General features: G+C 41.2%; 1 protein-coding gene across 1 annotated transcript in view; it reads left to right on the forward strand.

The window, feature by feature from the left end:
• The window catches only part of PDZD8 (PDZ domain containing 8), a 97,919-nt gene that overhangs the window by 24,943 nt on the left and 55,183 nt on the right, over positions 1 to 17,793 (forward strand). Inside the window, exon 2 of the mRNA XM_084846109.1 lies at positions 6,739 to 6,861. Coding sequence (XP_084702235.1) covers positions 6,739 to 6,861 — 123 coding nt within the window. The remainder of the gene's footprint in view (positions 1 to 6,738; positions 6,862 to 17,793) is intronic.

Raw genomic sequence — 17,793 nt, forward strand, 5'->3', positions numbered from 1 at the left:
ATCATATACATGAAACTTCTGGATGAAGCTGTGGGATTAGGAGGGAACTGTAAGAATGCTGCTGATGCTCAGATCTGTTTCTCCTTTTTGTCTGATCCAGGTGTGGCAGTAGATGCCCTTAGCAGGTGCTTGGAGTCAGCAATAAATTGGATGCCTTCTAATAAACTCAAGCTCATGAGATGGTGGTATGGTTGAGTGGTGATGCAGTGGAGATGGCATTGTGGCCAATTCTAGTTGGAGTAGTACTTGCTTCAAGGAGCTGATTAATAGCTCTGGGGGCAAGGAAGGTGCTTTTAGCCCTGCTTGCTTTAGGGTTTCAGCTTTGTTTTAGGGTGCCCAAGTGGCATCTGTGCCCTTTACCAATTTTTAGTTAGTATACAAACTATGTCTCTTGGAAAAACATACCAAGGCATAGATAACTTGCAAGTTGTAATTTCCAGATTAGATATACTGAGCTGCCTATAAAAATCATTCAGAAACTTTGACTGGTTCAGAACATGGTGGTCAAGTGAAAACTATTTTATTGTCCCAGGCTTTGGGCAAGATATAACTACTTCACTGTTCATGTTTTTATGTGTAAATAAGAATGATGCTGTTCTGCTGTTGATTTTAGTTTGCTTTAGTTTGTGTTTTATCATTGTATGATGTCAATGTTTGTATATAAGCCACCTTGAAGACTATTGGTGGATAGGTGGGGTATTTTAAATACATAAAATTAGAGCAAAAAATATTAATATTGGAGGCAATTTAACTCTTTTTTTAATTGGATTGTGCTCACAGCTGTTTTACATCAGCAGAAGTGATGATAGTTTGAGACAGTGATGTTGAGACAATGATGTGTATGCCTTAATTAGATACTGTGGCCCGGTAGCAAAATAAAAGAATATTTATTAGAGAGGAAAGATGGGTCTATTGGGCAGTTGGGACTGCAATTCAAAGAGTGGGGGAATGATACTCTGGGAATTTCACCATACTCCTCTGGTCTGTAGAACAGTGACTAGGAAACTGTCTTTTGTTTGTTTTTAAGTGTGCACATGTGTTAATTTCCTAGGAGTCTGACTGAAGCACTAGATCAGCATTATACAAGTGGCCCATGTGCCTGCCACATGCTGGCTTCATAGGCCATACATTAAGGCTTGATAGGGGTTTTATTCCTTGTACTGTGCTCCACTAGAGCTCAGGAGTATAGAAGTGAAGCTGCTGGTCTTTCCTAGGCATATGTGATATGGTTAGTAGCACAGCCCATTCCACACCAGTGGAGTACTGCCTCTTTTTGCAGAAGTGACAGTACCATGGAAGAGAGGTGGATTGAGAGCCCAGACAGCACGGAAGTGGACTCAAGGAACTGAAGCAGGTTGAGGAGCTGTGCTAGTGGAAAGAGCGAACAATTCTTGGAACAGTCCTGTGTGATGGTCTTAAGCATTATAGTTCAGCTAAAATTAGCTGTAGAACAGGTTCTTTATTTTTTGCTGGGTGGGAAGTTGATCTGGCTAAAACTGCAAATGTTTTTCTTCACACTCTTTCTGAGAAAATCCAGGTTTAAATTATGTAAGGCTTGGAAATTATTTTACATTGAACTCACAAGGTGCTTTGTGGGGATGACAATTCTTATTGGAAGTTCCATATTGGGAAAAAAAATGTTTCAAATCCCACTCTGCCCTCTGTGATTAAACAGAAGTAATATATACTGGAACATTTTGATAAGGTTACATAATCTGCAATGTGAGTGTAGTCAAACACCATTATCCCTGGCTATAACAGACCACTATAGTTCTGAAGCACTGGCATAATTTTTTCTTGGCTTCCTGCATCCATCAGCTTTGCAGCAGATATGGCCTTTTGAACAGTTATCCCAATCTCATGCAAAATGCATTGCAGTAGTCACATCTTGTGTGACTGGGGCACTGTAGAAGCCTCTGCTGTGAACCTATTGCCTTGGTAATAGACATGATTAAAAAGTACTATGAGGAACTGTTGTATTTATTTACACGACGGATTGGTTTTGAAGAAACACTATCCCATGTGAGGAGAACGCATTTGTTCTGAATCTCATCATAAGGATTTGTTACACAATCCTGTCATTTGATATTCCCCTTGACATAGAAGTCAGTGAAAGTACACGCATAAGATGATGTTTTAGCTGATATGACATTGATAGAGACAGTTGAGATTAGAAAGTGTTAGGAGTGATTTCATTAGAAAAGTATAGTTTCAAAGACAGTCACTGCTGACTTCTTCAGTTATTCCATTACTAGCATGGGTACTTAATAAATAGTAGGCTTTATGTATAAAATATTTAAGAAACCTGCATCCATTAACATTTCATAGAACTCACCTTTACAAATGTGGCAAAATTAATGTGAACTCCATTACAGCAATCAAGGAACAAAGAGGCGAAGCTATGTAGTAATTGCATCTTACAAATCAGCACTTATTGGCTGCATTCGGATGTAATGATAAACCGTGTCTTATCGTTACAAGAATGAACCTAAGCATGCGTTGCTCCCCCTCCTTTCTTCTCCTCTGATGTGCCCATTGGGTCATCAGAAGCTTTCCCTTCCATTTCTCACAGTTTAGCATTATGCCCTAACCCAGATAAATTGTGGCTAGTCTTAACTATGATTTGCTGAAACAAGGGAACCTCAGTTTATGAATATGGCTTGTTTCATAAATCATAGTTAGACTTACCAAAGTTTAAGGTTTGGTTGTAATAGTTAACTGTGGTTAACTGACAATGGAAACAAAAGCTTCCAATCTCCTTGTGGCCACTCCAGGAAGGGAGTATGCAAGCATGAGGTTTGGATATGTAATGGTAAGCATATCCAAATGTTTCTTACATCCAAATGCATACCCTGTTTGAAGATCCAGATGTGACAGACTTTGCTCTTCTTCTCTTTAGTGTTCTAGTCCTAGTAAAACAAACCCTAGAATAACTTCCTTCACTTGCTGTGATGACCTTTGACTTTATCAAAGAGAGCTCAAAATGACAGATCCTTTTATATGTATCAGGCAACCTCAGCTTTATCATGCTGCATAAATCTCTAATGTTTTGTTTTTCTCTCTGAGCTGTTTGTTTTTCTGCTCACTCTGCAGGAGTAGTCCAAATGGGCTTTATATTCTTACTGTATTAGCTGCTTCAACCTACAGGAAAGAATAGGAGAGCATGGAAATTAAGTTCTAGCAGTAGGTCTGGAAGAGGCATTGTAGATAAAAGCATGCAGCAGCAGAAACCTGTGCATATTTATTTTCTCCCAAGTAAGGGTGTGTAGCTTTAGGGTTTCAGCTTTAGGTCTAAATCCAGTGTCATGTGAGTGAGCTGCTGTTTACATGATAAACCTTCTGCATCCTCTGCCCCCCACCCCCATATACTCCCTGAAAATCTCCTTTGGAGGGTCCCCCAACCCTCCAGACCAGATTGAGGAGAAAGGGGGGATCAGCTCTGCTGGCAGATACTATTCCATCAGTCAATGGATACAGTTGGATTTCATTCTAAATTTAGAATTAGTTATGTGTAACTTGAGCCGGACATCCTAGAGAGTGAAGTCAAGTGGGCCTTAGGAAGCATTACTAACAACAAAGCTAGTGGAGATGACAGTATTCCAGCTGAGCTATTTAAAATCCTAAAAGATGATGCTGTTAAAGTGCCGCATTCAATATGCCAACAAATTTGGAACACTCAACAGTGGCCGCAAGACTGGAAAAGGTCAGTTTACATTCCAATTCCAAAGAAGGGCAACGCCAAAGAGTGTTCAAACTACCGCACAATTGCGCTCATTTCACATGCCAGCAAGGTGATGCTCAAAATCCTACAAGCTAGGCTTGAGCAGTATGTGAACCGAGAACTACCGGAAGTACAAGCTGGGTTTCGAAGAGGCAGAGGAACTAGAGATCAAATCGCCAACATTCGCTGCATCAAGGAGAAAGCAAGAGAATTCCAGAAAAACGTCTATTTCTGCTTCATTGACTATGCTAAAGCCTTTGATTGTGTGGATCACAACAAACTGTGGCAAATTCTTAAAGTGATGGGAGTACCAGACCACCTTATCTGTCTCCTGAGAAACCTGTACGAGGGTCAAGAAGCAACAGTAAGAACCAGACATGGAACAACCGAGTGGTTCAAAATTGGGAAAGGAGTATGACAAGGCTGCATATTGTCACCCTGTTTATTTAACTTATATGCAGAATACATCATGAGTAATGCCGGGTTGGATGAATCAGAGGTTGGAATTAAGATTGCTGTGAGAATTATCAACGACCTCCGATATGCAGACGATACCACCCTAATGGCAGAAAGCGAAGAGGATCTAAAGAGCCTCTTGTTGAGGGTGAAAGAGGAGAGTGCAAAAGCTGGTTTGAAACTCAACATTAAAAAAAACTAAGATCATGGCATCTGGCCCTATCACTTCCTGGCATATAGAAGGGGAAGAAATGGAAGCAGTGACAGATTTTACTTTCTTGGGCTCCAAGATCACCGCAGATGGTGACTGTAGCCATGAAATTAAAAGACGCTTGCTCCTTGGGAGGAAAGCTATGGCCAACCTAGACAGCATAGTCAGAAGCAGAGACATCACCTTGCTGACAAAGGTCCGTCTAATCAAAGCTATGGTTTTCCCAGTAGTAATATATGGCTGTGAGAGCTGGACTATAAGGAAGGCTGAGTGCCGAAGAATTGATGCTTTCGAACTGTGGTACTGGAGAAGACTCTTACGAGTCCCCTGGACTGCAAGGAGGTCAGATCAGTCCATCCTAAAGGAAATCAACCCTGAGTGCTCATTGGAAGGACAGATACTGAAGCTGAAGCTCAAATATTTTGGCCACCTAATGCGAAGAGAAAACTCTCTGGAAAAGACCCTGATGCTGGGAAAGACTGAAGGCAAAAGGAAAAGGGGACGGCAGAGGATGATATGGCTGGATAGCATCACCGATGCAATGAATATGAACTTGAGCACGCTCCGGGAGAGAGTGCAGGCAGGACAGGAAGGCCTGGCGTGCTATAGTCCATGGGGTCACGAAGAGTCGGACACGACTGAACAACAACAATGTGTAACTCTAGTTTTAACTGTTTACAATACCATAGTTAACTGTTAGTTTTTACTGTGGCCTCATAGCTTTTAAGGATTATCTCAGTTGTACAGACATAGTTAAATATACATTTTAATATGTGCAATTTCCTGTATGATTGAAGCTTGCTCTGGTAATAGTGTAATGGATTTTGGTCTGCCACATACAGGTTTTGCTGCATTTCAGCAAAGCAACCAATTCTGTGGGTGTTAGTTATGTTAATGAAGCTATGTAAGCCTGTACCAGTCTTCCTCAATCTGGTGCCCTCCACATGTTTTGGATTACAAACCCTAGCATTCCTAACCATTGGCCACACTGGCTGGAGCTGATGGGAGTTGAAGTCCAAAACATCTGGAGGGTACCAGGTTTGGGAAAGCTGGCATATACCATGTTATACACGAAATGGGAAAATCATTTGCTAACCTTTTCAGATAATAGTTATGAAATAGCATAATTGTTGAGGTCTGTATATGAATTATTTAAAAGTGTCTTCTTTTTTTACAACTTCCAGAAGTAAAACAAGTAATATATTAAGCCTAGAATCTTCCATTTCTAAAGATTTGGCTTACATAAAGAAGAGAGTAATCAATTGACCCACTAAAGAGATAAAGAGGTTGATGTAATATACAAGATCTGTAAACAAACAAACCCTGAACAAGTGCTTGTATTGCATTGTGACCTGGTTGATATAAATTCAGTCAATGAAACAGAGTGCCATTAAAAAGCAAGGCATTTTAAATTATTCTTTCATGATTCTTCCTGAAACTAACTTGCGATGGAAAATATTTTAATGTTGAGCTTGTGGACAGTATATGCATCTAGGGGTCACGAACTGGGACATCCTGAAAGTGGATCCAGGAAGATTTATTTCCTGAGCTGCTGGTGTTCTGGCAGAGAGAACTGTTGGCCTTACAGTGGATAAAAATTGATTATTTTTTAAAAATATATATTAAAAGGCACTTTTGACTTAAATCAGGGATGGAAACCTCTGACTCGTAGCCTAATCTCGCCCACAGAGGTTACTCTGCAGAGGCCTGCAGAGGCTTGGGCTTCCTCTGTGGGCTGCTCCTCAAGCCCTGTCTCTTGGAGGCTACCAGGGGCTTGGGGAGGAGGCGGGGAGAGGCATTCCCACTCTTCTATCTGTGATCAAAGGCAAAGTGAGGATTCCCTTTACTTAGCGTGCCCCTTGCCCTCCCAGTTGAGAGGACGAGCAGCACACTAAGTGCTTCCTTGGCGAAGGCGCCATGTGGAGAAGCACTTTCAGGAGGTTTTGGTGCATACATGCTTTCTCCAGCCAGGGAAAGCATATGTGCCTCTAAGTTGGGAGCAAAACTGAAATGGCTTTGCTTCACCTGCCCATTGGTGATACTGTAGCCCAAACGTCTGAATGACATCCCCCAGTGATTTTATGTAGATGTAGAAGCTTCTAGTTCCTTATGCTGCAACAACTACATCCCATGGAGCTGGCTGCTGGAGAGAGCCACCAGAGGAGGGCAAAGGGTGGATAGAATAATTTTCTTTCCCTTTGCTGCTTCCCAACCTCGAACCCATGAATAGTCTTAATATTATTCTACTTGTATTTTTATAATTGTTTGCTTTCACTATCTTGTAATTGCACATTGAGCTACTAAAATAATAATTCCAAAAAAAGTGACTTGTGCTTATTTTTTTTATTAGGTTCAAGCCGTTTTTTCCATTTCAAGTTGTGCCACCTGCAGAATATATAGATCGGAGTCTAAGTGTACAAGATTTCTCACTAACAGAAGGACGACTGAAAGTTACCTTAATAGAATGTACAAGGTATGTCCTTGGTATTATCTGCACCTCTGGTTTCATTGTGTGTCTTAAATTCAAGCACTTGAGTTGAACTGGATTGTGGATTGGAGCTATAGCTCTTAAAAGTACGTTAAACGTTTTGCTATCCACTGCACACAAGTAAAACGAGTTTTTCTTAAATTTGTTTTCCTTTCCATTTGTCTGCTTGACTTGTAGTGGATGTCTAAGTTTATTCCTGCCTTTCTGAACTTAAAGGACAGGGACTCTCCCTCATGTTGCAATGATTTTGGAGACACACGGAAAGCAGCAAAGGAGAGTCCCACACATTTGTCTAGGCATGAGAGAAGTGCAGGGGTTCTCTTTGATACCACTCTTAATATTGGTGATACTCAAAGTGATTAGACTTTTGCTAATGTGAGTGTTCCTGACACAACAGAGCCATCACAACAGTGATGAGCCCATGTTTTTTCACCAGCTGAGAGATGGAGACGAGGGCAAGGTTTCACCCCACATTTGTGCTGAGTCCCAGGCTCAGTGTGACAGCAGAAGACCTTGCTGAGAGTGGCATGAAATGGTGAGAACAAATTGCCACTGGCTTCCTTGGCCATCCAAAACCCATGATTCCCTAGGCAGGATGAATTTGTTGAGGCTACTTGCTCCTGTTTTGTAGTTCAATTTTGTTTCTCTTTACTCCACTATGTTACTGAGAGCCAATGTTGTATAGTAACAAATTCCAGATAGAGTACCATGTTAGTGTGTTGTAGTAAAAACAAGTCCTGTGGCACCTTGAAGACTGTATATGCACTGACATACGTTATTGTGGGCCAGCAACCACTTTGTCAGATACATGGTCCCATAATTAAGTGACACTTGGGGTGCTTCCAGACAAGGCTTTTGTCATGCAGTTACCTTTCCTCCCCCTTCATGGATCACTGCCTTGTTGTGGCGAAGGGGCTTGCGTAACTCAGTGAAGCCATAAGCTATGCCTTGCAGGGCCACCGAAGACGGACAGTCATGGCAGAGAGTTCTGACAAAATGTGGTCCACTGGAGAAGGAAATGGCAACCCACTCCAGTATTCTTGCCAAGAAAACCCCATGGAACGTATCACAAGGCTAAAAGATATGACGCCGGAAGATGAGCCCCTCAGGTCGGAAGGTGTCCAATATACTACTGGGGAAGAGCAGAGGGTATTTCCAAGTAGTGCCCAAAAGAGTGAAGCGGCTGGGCCAAAGCTGAAAGGACACTCAGCTGTGGATGTGTCTGGTGGTGAAAAGAAAATCCGATGCTGTAAAGAACAATATTGTTTAGGAATGTAAGATCCATGAATCAAGGTAAGCTGGAGGTGGTCAAACATGAGATGGCAAGATTGAACATCGACATCTTGGGAATCAGCGAACTAAAATGGACAAGCATGGGCAAATTTAATTCAGGTGACCATCATATCTACTACTGTGGGCAAGAATCCCTTAGGCGAAATGGCGTAGCACTCATAGTCAACAGAAGGGTGGGAAAAGCAGTACTGGGGTACAATCTCAAAAACGATAGAATGATCTCAGTAAGAATCCAAGGCAAACCATTCAACATCACAGTAATTCAAGTCTATGCGCCATCCACTGAGGCCAAAGAAGCTGAGGTTGATCGGTTCTATGAAGACCTACAACACCTTCTACAACTAACACCAAAAAAAGATGTCCTTTTCATCATGGGGGATTGGAATGCTAAAGTAGGAAGTCAAGAAATCACCGGGATAACAGGCAAGCATGGCCTTGGTGTACAAAATGAAGCAGGACAAAGGCTAATAGAGTTTTGACAAGAGAACATGCTGATCATAGCAAACACTCTTTTTCAACAGCACAAGAGGCGACTTTACACATGGACATCACCAGATGGTCAATATCGAAATCAGATTGATTATGTCCTTTGCAACCAAAGATGGAGAAGCTCTATACAGTCAGTCAAAACAAGACCTGGAGCTGACTGTGGCTCAGATCATGAGCTTCTTGTTGCAATATTTCGGCTTAAATTGAAGAACGTAGGGAAAACCACTAAACCATTCAGGTATGACCTAAATCATATCCCTTATGAATGAATATACAGTGGAGGTGAGGAATAGATTTCAGGGATTAGACCTGATAGAGTGCCTGAGGAACTATAGACGGAGGTCTGTAACATTGTTCAGGAGGCAGCAACTCAATCCATCCCAAAGAAAAAGAAATGCAAGAAAGCAAAGTGGCTGTCTGATGAGGCTTTACAAGTAGCTGAGGAAAGAAGGGAAGCGAAAAGCAAAGGAGAAAGGGGAAGATATATCCAACTGAATTCAGAGTTCCAGCGAATAGCAAGGAGAGACATGAAGGCCTTCTTAAATGAACAATGCAGAGAAATCGAGGAAAGCAATAGAATGGGAAAGACTAGAGATCTTTTCAAGAAAATCGGAGATCTCAAGGGAACATTTTATGCAAAGATGGGCATGATAAAGGACAAAGAAGGCAGGGACCTAACAGAAGCAGATGAGATTAAGAAAAAATAGTTGTTAAAATAAGATAACTCCCTGCATTCTGCTTTGTGGTCCTCAGAGGAAGGATGGAATATAAATGTGATTATTCAAATTAAAATCCTTTTTATTTGATTTCATAATTATTGCTAGACTAATAATTCAGAGAGATCATTCCAAATAAAACTGGAAAATAAATGAACAAGAGATAAGATGAAAAGAAGCAACGGAGGTTTCTTTCTTTAAAACACTGAATATATTTTTTGAAGCTGGCAAAAGCTTCATTCTTTGGAAGGAAAAGTTAATAAGAGAAATATGAGTCAGTACGTGAGAGAAATCTGCAGAAAATCTTTTAAAGCTAAACCAGAATCTACATTAGTAAATAGGTCAAAATTATGGGCCTACAAGATGGTTGGTTCCCATGTGGAATACGCACATTTCTGACCTTAAACAAGAGTAAAACAGGAGCTTTGATGGATATTGGATTAGATATCCTAAGATGCCCTGCCCCCACAACACGATGTTGCCAAATTATGTAGAAAATGGTTCTTGATGTTATGGCTAAGACTATACAGCCTCTCCATAGGGATACTGAAACCCATAATGAACGTTATGTTTTGTCCCAGGCCTCAGTTGGGATGTGATGTGGAAATGAAGGGAGAGATGCAGCAACTTTGGAGGAATCTCTTTGCTCATCATCCAGCTCGCTATTCTCCAGTTGGCAGAACTGTACAGAAAGTGTGAACAAGAAAGGGAGGCTATTTACCTGTAACTTTTATTTTGGGTAGCCCTCTATGTAGTCTTACAACCCACTTATCATCCACTCCATTGGAGATTGCCATTATCAGTCAGTAATCTGAAGGAACTGAATTTTGCTCCTCAAATTTTGCATGAAATGTGCGGAAGAGAGAAATGCTGAAGGCTCCTCCACTCTGTCAAAAGGATATACTTTGAATCAGCACACCCTCATAAGCAGTAATGTGTGATGGGACATTTTCTGTGGGAAATTCTCAAGTGTTTTATTTCTCCATGAAAAAATTTCAATTTCATAAGTTTCTTAGTGGAAATGAATGTACGCCAATTGTAAATACAATATTAGGCAACCTTGGCAGTTTCCAAGTTAATTAATGGTTTTCAGGTGATTATTCCTAGAAAGTGTGTGGAAATAGGTATATGTCTCAGAGTGAAATGGTAAGTAGTGACAGCACAACTGAAGGTGCCCCAACTTTCAGTGGAAGAGAGTTGAACTCTGTTGAAATAGATGAGTGGTTGGCAGCATATCATGCACAATTATTTGGGTTGCTAAAATTAACTTGTGTGTCAACATTTTTCAGTACATTTGGGGAGGGTTTTCTTAAATTTAAATAATGTAAGCGAAGTGCTATTGTCTTTATTCTCTTACAAGTATTCCACTAAAACTTTCTACATAATATAACATTTAAATCACATAAAGTCTGTTTTAATTTTTTCACCTCAAGTATTTCTGGTGTATTGTGCCAAGAATTAACAAGGGGTACTTTTAAAAAAAAATTATTTACAAATACAAGTAAAAAAAGTGCTAAATTAGATCTCTCTGGGGTATCAGAAAATTTTCCAATGTACACTGAAAATTTTCCAGTGCAAATGACCCTATGCATATTAATGTAATTTGCATTGGAAAATTTTCTGGAATTTTTTTCCAGAAAATTTTCCAATTCAAAATTTTCCAGAAAACCCACATCACTGTCCATAGGTGGAAAGTGAAGGAGACTGCCTAAAGAACAGTTACAGGTAAACTCTATAAAGGAAAAATGCCACCAAGTGCTGACATGTTTTAATTAGAACTATAAACTCCCACTGACTACCCAAAAGAACACGAAGTACATGGTCCTGAAGACAAGCAAGACTTCTTTCATCTTTTATACAACGTGTCCTCCTATTTTATGTAGCAATCACAATAATGAAAGATTTCCGTCAAGCTGTTAAATAGTAATTGAAAGATCTGAATCCAGAGACTGGTTTTACATATTCAGTCATCAAAAAACCTGCCGGTTTAAAAGACCAAACGATAAGGCTATCTCAAGTTGGTCCAAACTCCACAAAGCCAGGAAATTGAAAGCTGAGGCTGATGTCTTATCTGACGTGCCCTGTGATCAGTCATGATGTTGTGCAGTGTCACGAATTGAGCTTGCTTACAACTTACCCTCCATGCACCCACACTTTTTCTCAGTCTTTCAGTCCCAAATCCAGATTGGAAGGATGGAGTCCCTGGGACCAGCAAAGATGCTCCATGTTGTCCTGGTCCTGTATTGCCTTATGAAGCATCTGAGCCTTACTGTATTGCTCGAGAAATCCTACTGTGAGGTGACCCATGTGCGTTTGTTGATTACACCGCTGGCTAGCAGGATGGGTTGAACAGTGAGAGGGAGCCCACTTCTTGCATCCCTCACCATCCTTGTATTATTTTTATGTGTCACTACAAGGTAAACCTGTATTACGTTGTAATCCAAGTTTTTTATTCTGGTGTTTCTATTACACCAACAGGAATGAGACAAATCATTCAACAACACACCAAGATTTCCAGCAGCAGGAATGCTGCAAGATTTTTGGGGTTGCTTTCTAACACAAGATGTTTGGTTGCGACAGAATAGGTTTGGAGTCTGAAAGGAAAATATTCATTCTCTACCATATTGAGATTTCCAGTAGCACGCATATTGCAGGACTTACCCATGGTTGCTTTGGATCTTGAGATGCTTGGTGATGATAAAACAATGTGGTGGTATGGTGTTGTAGATTAAAACAAGTGATTAGTGGAAGGCTTAAACACCCTCTTCCAGCACACTACTTATTTGTTTCAGAAAGCATCTTCCCAGTATCACTTCACCTCAGAAAAGATGTATGCATTCAGGTATGTGAGTTCAACTGTCTAACTTGGTATTCTGTGTAAGTCTCTGTGAGTACCTTTTAGTAGGGAGAAGGCACCGCTATACAAACATACTTCAATTCAATAAATGTAGCAACTGATGTCTGCTCAAAATCATTATGTTCCCCACCACACACTGCCAAGTTCCAATTTTTCTTGGCACCTCCTAATGATCTTTGAAACAATTTCCCCTACCTTAACCTGCTTTGACATTTCTCAGCATTACTGGCAACATCATCAGACATACTGTTGCTAGGAAGTACAGCTACATGTACCACACACTATTATTAGCAGTAGTACCACTCTCAGCCCAGCTGCATTAAAGGAGACACCCATCTCTCACGATAAACTCACCCAGTAAAGACATTGGTCGACTCACAGAAAGAATATAGGTGTGAGTCACCTCACAGTAGGATTCCTCGAACAATACAGTAAGGCTCAGATGCTTCATAAGGCAATACAGGACCAGGACAACGTGAAGCATCTTTGCTGGTCCCAGACACTCCATCCTCCCAATCTGGATTTGGGACTGAAAGACCCAGGAAAAGTGTGGGTACATGAAGGGTAAGTTGTAAGCAAGCTGAATTTGTGACATTGCACAACATCATGGCTGATCACGGGGCACATCACATAAGGCATCAGCCCCAGCTTCCACTTTCCTGTCTTTGTGGAGCTTGGACCAACGTGTGATAGCCTTATTGTCTGGTCTTTTAAACTGGCAGGTTTTTTGATGATTGAATTTCCTTGGTTTTTGAAAAGCAATTATCTCCCCAAGGTATGTGTGTGCGTGTGTATGTGTGCGCGCACCCCCCCCCCCAACTCTGTCTTTGCAATCAGAGGTACAGTGCTTCTTAACATTGAGGTCCTGTCTCTAATACGAATATAAAAGCCATGCTGGATAAGACCAAGGGTCTAGCATTCTGTTCATACAGTGGCCAACCAGCTGCCCACAAGGAACTCTTAAGCAGGACATGAGTGCAACAGCACCCTCCTGCCCACGTTCCCCAGCAGCTGGTGTAAAGAAGCATGCTGACTCTGATACTGGAGAAAGCTATGGCCATCATGACTAATAGCCCTTGATACTCTTATCCTCCATGAATTTGTCCAATGCCCCTTTAAAGCCATCCAAAGTAGTGGCCATTACTACATCTTGTGGCAGCAAATTGCGTAGTTTAACTATGTGCTGTGTGAAGAAGTACTTCCTTTTACCTGCCCCGAATCTCCCACCAATCAGTTTAATGGAATCACTTTGGGTTCTAGTATTCTGAGAAAGGGAGAAAAATGTCTCCCGATCCACTTTCTCTAACCATGCATAATTTTAAACATCACCATCAAACAGTGGAGGCCGGTGGCCAGTCAGAATGGTGGGATGGAGGGCAAGTCAGCACAGGCAGAGCCAAGGGGTCATGAGAAGCAGAGCCAAGGGGGATCAGTGGATGAGGAGTATTTGAATCCCCAACCCATACCACAGGAGAAAACTGAGGCACAAAACATGCAAAGCAGGTGGGGGCGGGTAATCACATAACCACACAAAAGTACTGCTTTGCATCCACACTCTTCTGTTCTAGCAATAACTCCCATTTCACAGAGAGTCAGGTGACTTTAAGGTGATGAATGGGAGCAGAGAGTCCACACAGCCATAATAACAACAATAATTAAAATAGGATGTGATACTCTCAGAGCCACATAGAAAAGCAGCTTTTGGAACATAGGAACAAGTTCTGAAAGCCTCCCAACATCCAAGCTTTTGTTCTGAAAGCATCCAAAAATCCATCACAAAGCATCCACCAGAGCAGGCCTACTCAGAAGCAGCACAGTACAAATTTATTGTTTTGTTTATTTCATTTCTGTACTGCCCAACAGCCAAAGCTGTCCAGACTATGCATATTCCATGTAAGAAGTAAGGACTGGACTGTTCAGGAGAAAGTTTAGGCATCCCTTTGTATGTAATGATGATAATGATTATATCCCTTGGAAGCCAGCAGGAACCCTTTGCAACCCCCCCCCCCACACACACAAGAACACCACAAACCATAACATCAATCAATGATAATGATCATAATTAAAATAACACATGATATTCTCAGAATCACACAGAAAAGCAGTCTTTGAAATACAGGAACATATTCACACCCCTGCCTCACCAATCCATGCTGTACAATCGTTTGCCAACCCTGATTAAAAAATAATAGTACTCTGAGCATGTGTAGTTTTATACTTTAAACGCACTTAAATTATATCACAGCTATGACTGCAGAAATAAAATGGAGCTTGCTTCTGCTATTCTGATGCTGAACACATTTACTTCAGAATCAGCACCATTTTCCTGTAGAAAAAGATAATCTATTTCAAAAATAAAATATTTATTTTTAAAAAAAAATGTCCATTTGTATGGTTTTGTGTTTTTTTTTATCCTGTAAGTTCTACCCTTAAAAGTGGCCTAAAAATTCAATTCCAGCAGGCTGTGCTGAGGGAGATGAGAGTGAGAAGCAGCACCATTCCTACTGAAAAGCTGGCTGGGGAATGCTGGGAGTTGTAGAACATATCTCTGCCTGAACGTGCCTAGATTGCATCCTATCCCCCCCCCCCATCTCTCCCTATGTCTTGTTAGATTGTAAGCCTGCAGGCAGGAATTGTCTTCACTACTGTTTATTTGAATTCAATGTGCATGTGGCTTGTTGGGTTGTAAACTTGACTTGTCCAAAGCCTTTATAGCATGTTTGATTTGTTGATCCTCTTTTTGCATTGTGTTTTTATGTGCACCATGCAATGTGTAATGAGACACAGCTACACCACATGGCTTCTGCATCTTGCCTCTGTGTTTCCTCCCCCCACCCCCAATCCCCTTTCACCTTGGGAGACTTTTGAGCTAAAAGGCAATCAATCAATCAATCAATCAATCAATAGGCTTGCATACAATTTCAATCTATATCTCACTCAAAAGTGGTTTTGAAAAAGTGACTGGCACTGTGGAAGTTTCTGTGATACAGCATACTTCTGATTCTATTGTGCAAAGAATCCTGTGTAACTGGGAAGTTTGCACTTTTCTTTTTGTTTGAATCCACAGAAATTGCCCTGAGAAGATGTGAAATCACTGTCCTTATACAGTATTTGCCTGGCTTGAACCAGAAAGTCATGGATTGGTGGTGGGGTGAAGGGGGGACTTTAAGAGTGTGTTGAAGCATCAGTACCTTACAGCATTTTCCCATCTCCTCAGCCACTAGATTCCTTTCCTAATTATGCCTTGGAATACATGGCATGTGCCTTTTTTCATAAAGCTGCACAGTGGGTTGACATGGTCATCAAACTGCCAACTATTAGCCCAAAATCTCTGTCTTGGTCAGTCAGGAGCATACAAGTGAAGTTGGGATCTCCCTCCCAATGTGCATCACTTTACACTTGCTTACATAGCACTGCAATTGCCATTTTGATGTCTATTTTCCCACTATGGAGTGATCCTTTTGGAGCTCTTTGCAATCCTTCTTGGTTTTAACTGCCCTAAATAATTTAGTGTAATCAGCAAACCTGGCCACCTTGCTGCTTAGTCCTAGTTTCAGAATATTTATCATAATTATAATTATTGCTACTATTATTACATTTGTTATTATTACATTTATATCCTGCCCTTTTTCCTCTTGCAAGTAACCCAAGGCAGCTTCCATGGGCGTTCTCCTCCTCCATTTCATCCTCACAACAGTGGTGTGAGGTAGGTTAGGCTCAGAGTCAGTGAGTGGCCCAAAGCCACCAAGTGAGCTTCATGGCTGAGTGGGGACTAGAACCCAGATCTCCCAGGTTCTAGTCCAACACTCTAACCGCTGCACCACACTGTCTATGAAAAAGTTGAAAAGCATTGGTCCCAATACAGGTCCCTGCTATCTAAAAAGCTATCTAAAAGCTCTATGTTTGAAAATATATTTTAAAACTTAAGCAGGAAAACAGTGAATACCCTTTTAAGTTGTTAAACAAATGAAATCATGCCACATGAGAACTCTTAAGATATGAATGGTTTATAAAGAAAATTAAATAAAGAACATTATATACAGAAGTAAAATGTGAAACATGCAATGATTACAAAGAAAATACATGTGCACACTATGTAAAAGCCACCGCAGCCCCAATGTAAAAGATACTGCAGATTAAGTCTTGCTAAGGCCTATTAAAAACAATGATAGTAGGCGCCAAACAAGGTTAGTAGGCCCAAGTAAGCCCAGCAGCAGTTTCAGTTGTACTTAGTCGTACTTAAACTTCCACCAGTCCAAACTAGTCAAATACAGTGTTTGAAGCTTTCAGCTATATAGCAATATGGTCCAAACTTGTAGAAAAAAGGAAGAGAGTGAGGGGTGGGGGTTATTATAGGGTGGGGGGATTTGAAAGGAACGTATAGCTGATCCCAAGCAGAGGTCTGAAGACCAGGCTTTCATGGACCCAGACGAAGGTTGAAAGAGACCTCTCCTAGAATCCAGAGTATAGAACTCAGCAAAGTCCAGGTAGGGAAAATTAATCCAGGTAGAGAGTGAAGACAGTATTTAATTGAAAAGAGTTGTGAAGCCCATGCATCACCAGTGAGCAAAATAAAATAGCGGGCAAAAACTACACCAAGCTGCTCAGGTGCCAGGTGCCTGGCTCAGAGAACTGGCTTGGGGAAAGACCGCCCAAAATAGTCTCAAAGCCAAGAGAAAACATGTTCAAAAAGAGAAAAGAGGACTCTTCTTCTCCCAAAAGGGAAGCAGGAACCAAAAACCTCTCAAAACAAATCAAAATGTGCTAATAAAGTTCAGAGTTAAGCAGAATGTAAAAATCAAGCAAGCCAGGTTGGAACAAATGTGGTTCTTGTCTTTTTCACAGGGCGCTGTTGCTTTCTTTAATCACCTGACAGCCCTCAATTTTCTGCTTTTTGATTGGCTCTTTTCTGTAGTTGCCAACTGGAAAATTTGGTTCTGAATGACATGGGGGGGGGGGGCAGAAAATTGCTGGGACAGTTTCTCCTTGTTTTAGGCAGCTGATATTACTCTAGGCTTTATCAGGGTACATGGGAGCACTCTGGACTCGTGGAGCTGCTAGCTGCAGGGAGTAACAAATGTAGCCTTTTCTCATACTGCTCCATTGTTCCATGGCTCGGTCACAGCTTTGTCAGCACGTTTGCCTGCTTCTCAGACTCCAGGCAGCAAAACTTTGTACCCTCAAGGAAAGATAGGCCTGCTTATGAAGCAAAGTTTCACTCCCATTCCACCCCATAGCTTCCTTCTCAGGCCTCTCTTCCCAGCACTTGACTCCAAAAAGTGACCTTAGTAACACAAACTATTAAGGGGAAAGAGGAGCAGAAGAAGAAGGGGAACAGCTGGGAGTGCAGACCAGTAAACAGAAGCAGTGGGGTCTGGTCATGCTGAAGGGATTGTTTGTCTACGTACACACACACACACACACACACACACACAGAAACTCAGTTAACTGCTGCTTTTCCTCTACACAATTATTCCCCCTGCCCCCAGCATTCCGAGTGCCATGTTATGAAATCTTATAGGGATTCATTATACCAATAAAAATTATTTTAAAAATAAGTAA

Source organism: Heloderma suspectum, chromosome 3, assembly GCF_057233095.1.
Source record: "Heloderma suspectum isolate Gila_16-S chromosome 3, 16-S_ref, whole genome shotgun sequence".
In the NCBI taxonomy this organism is placed as follows: domain Eukaryota; kingdom Metazoa; phylum Chordata; class Lepidosauria; order Squamata; family Helodermatidae; genus Heloderma; species Heloderma suspectum.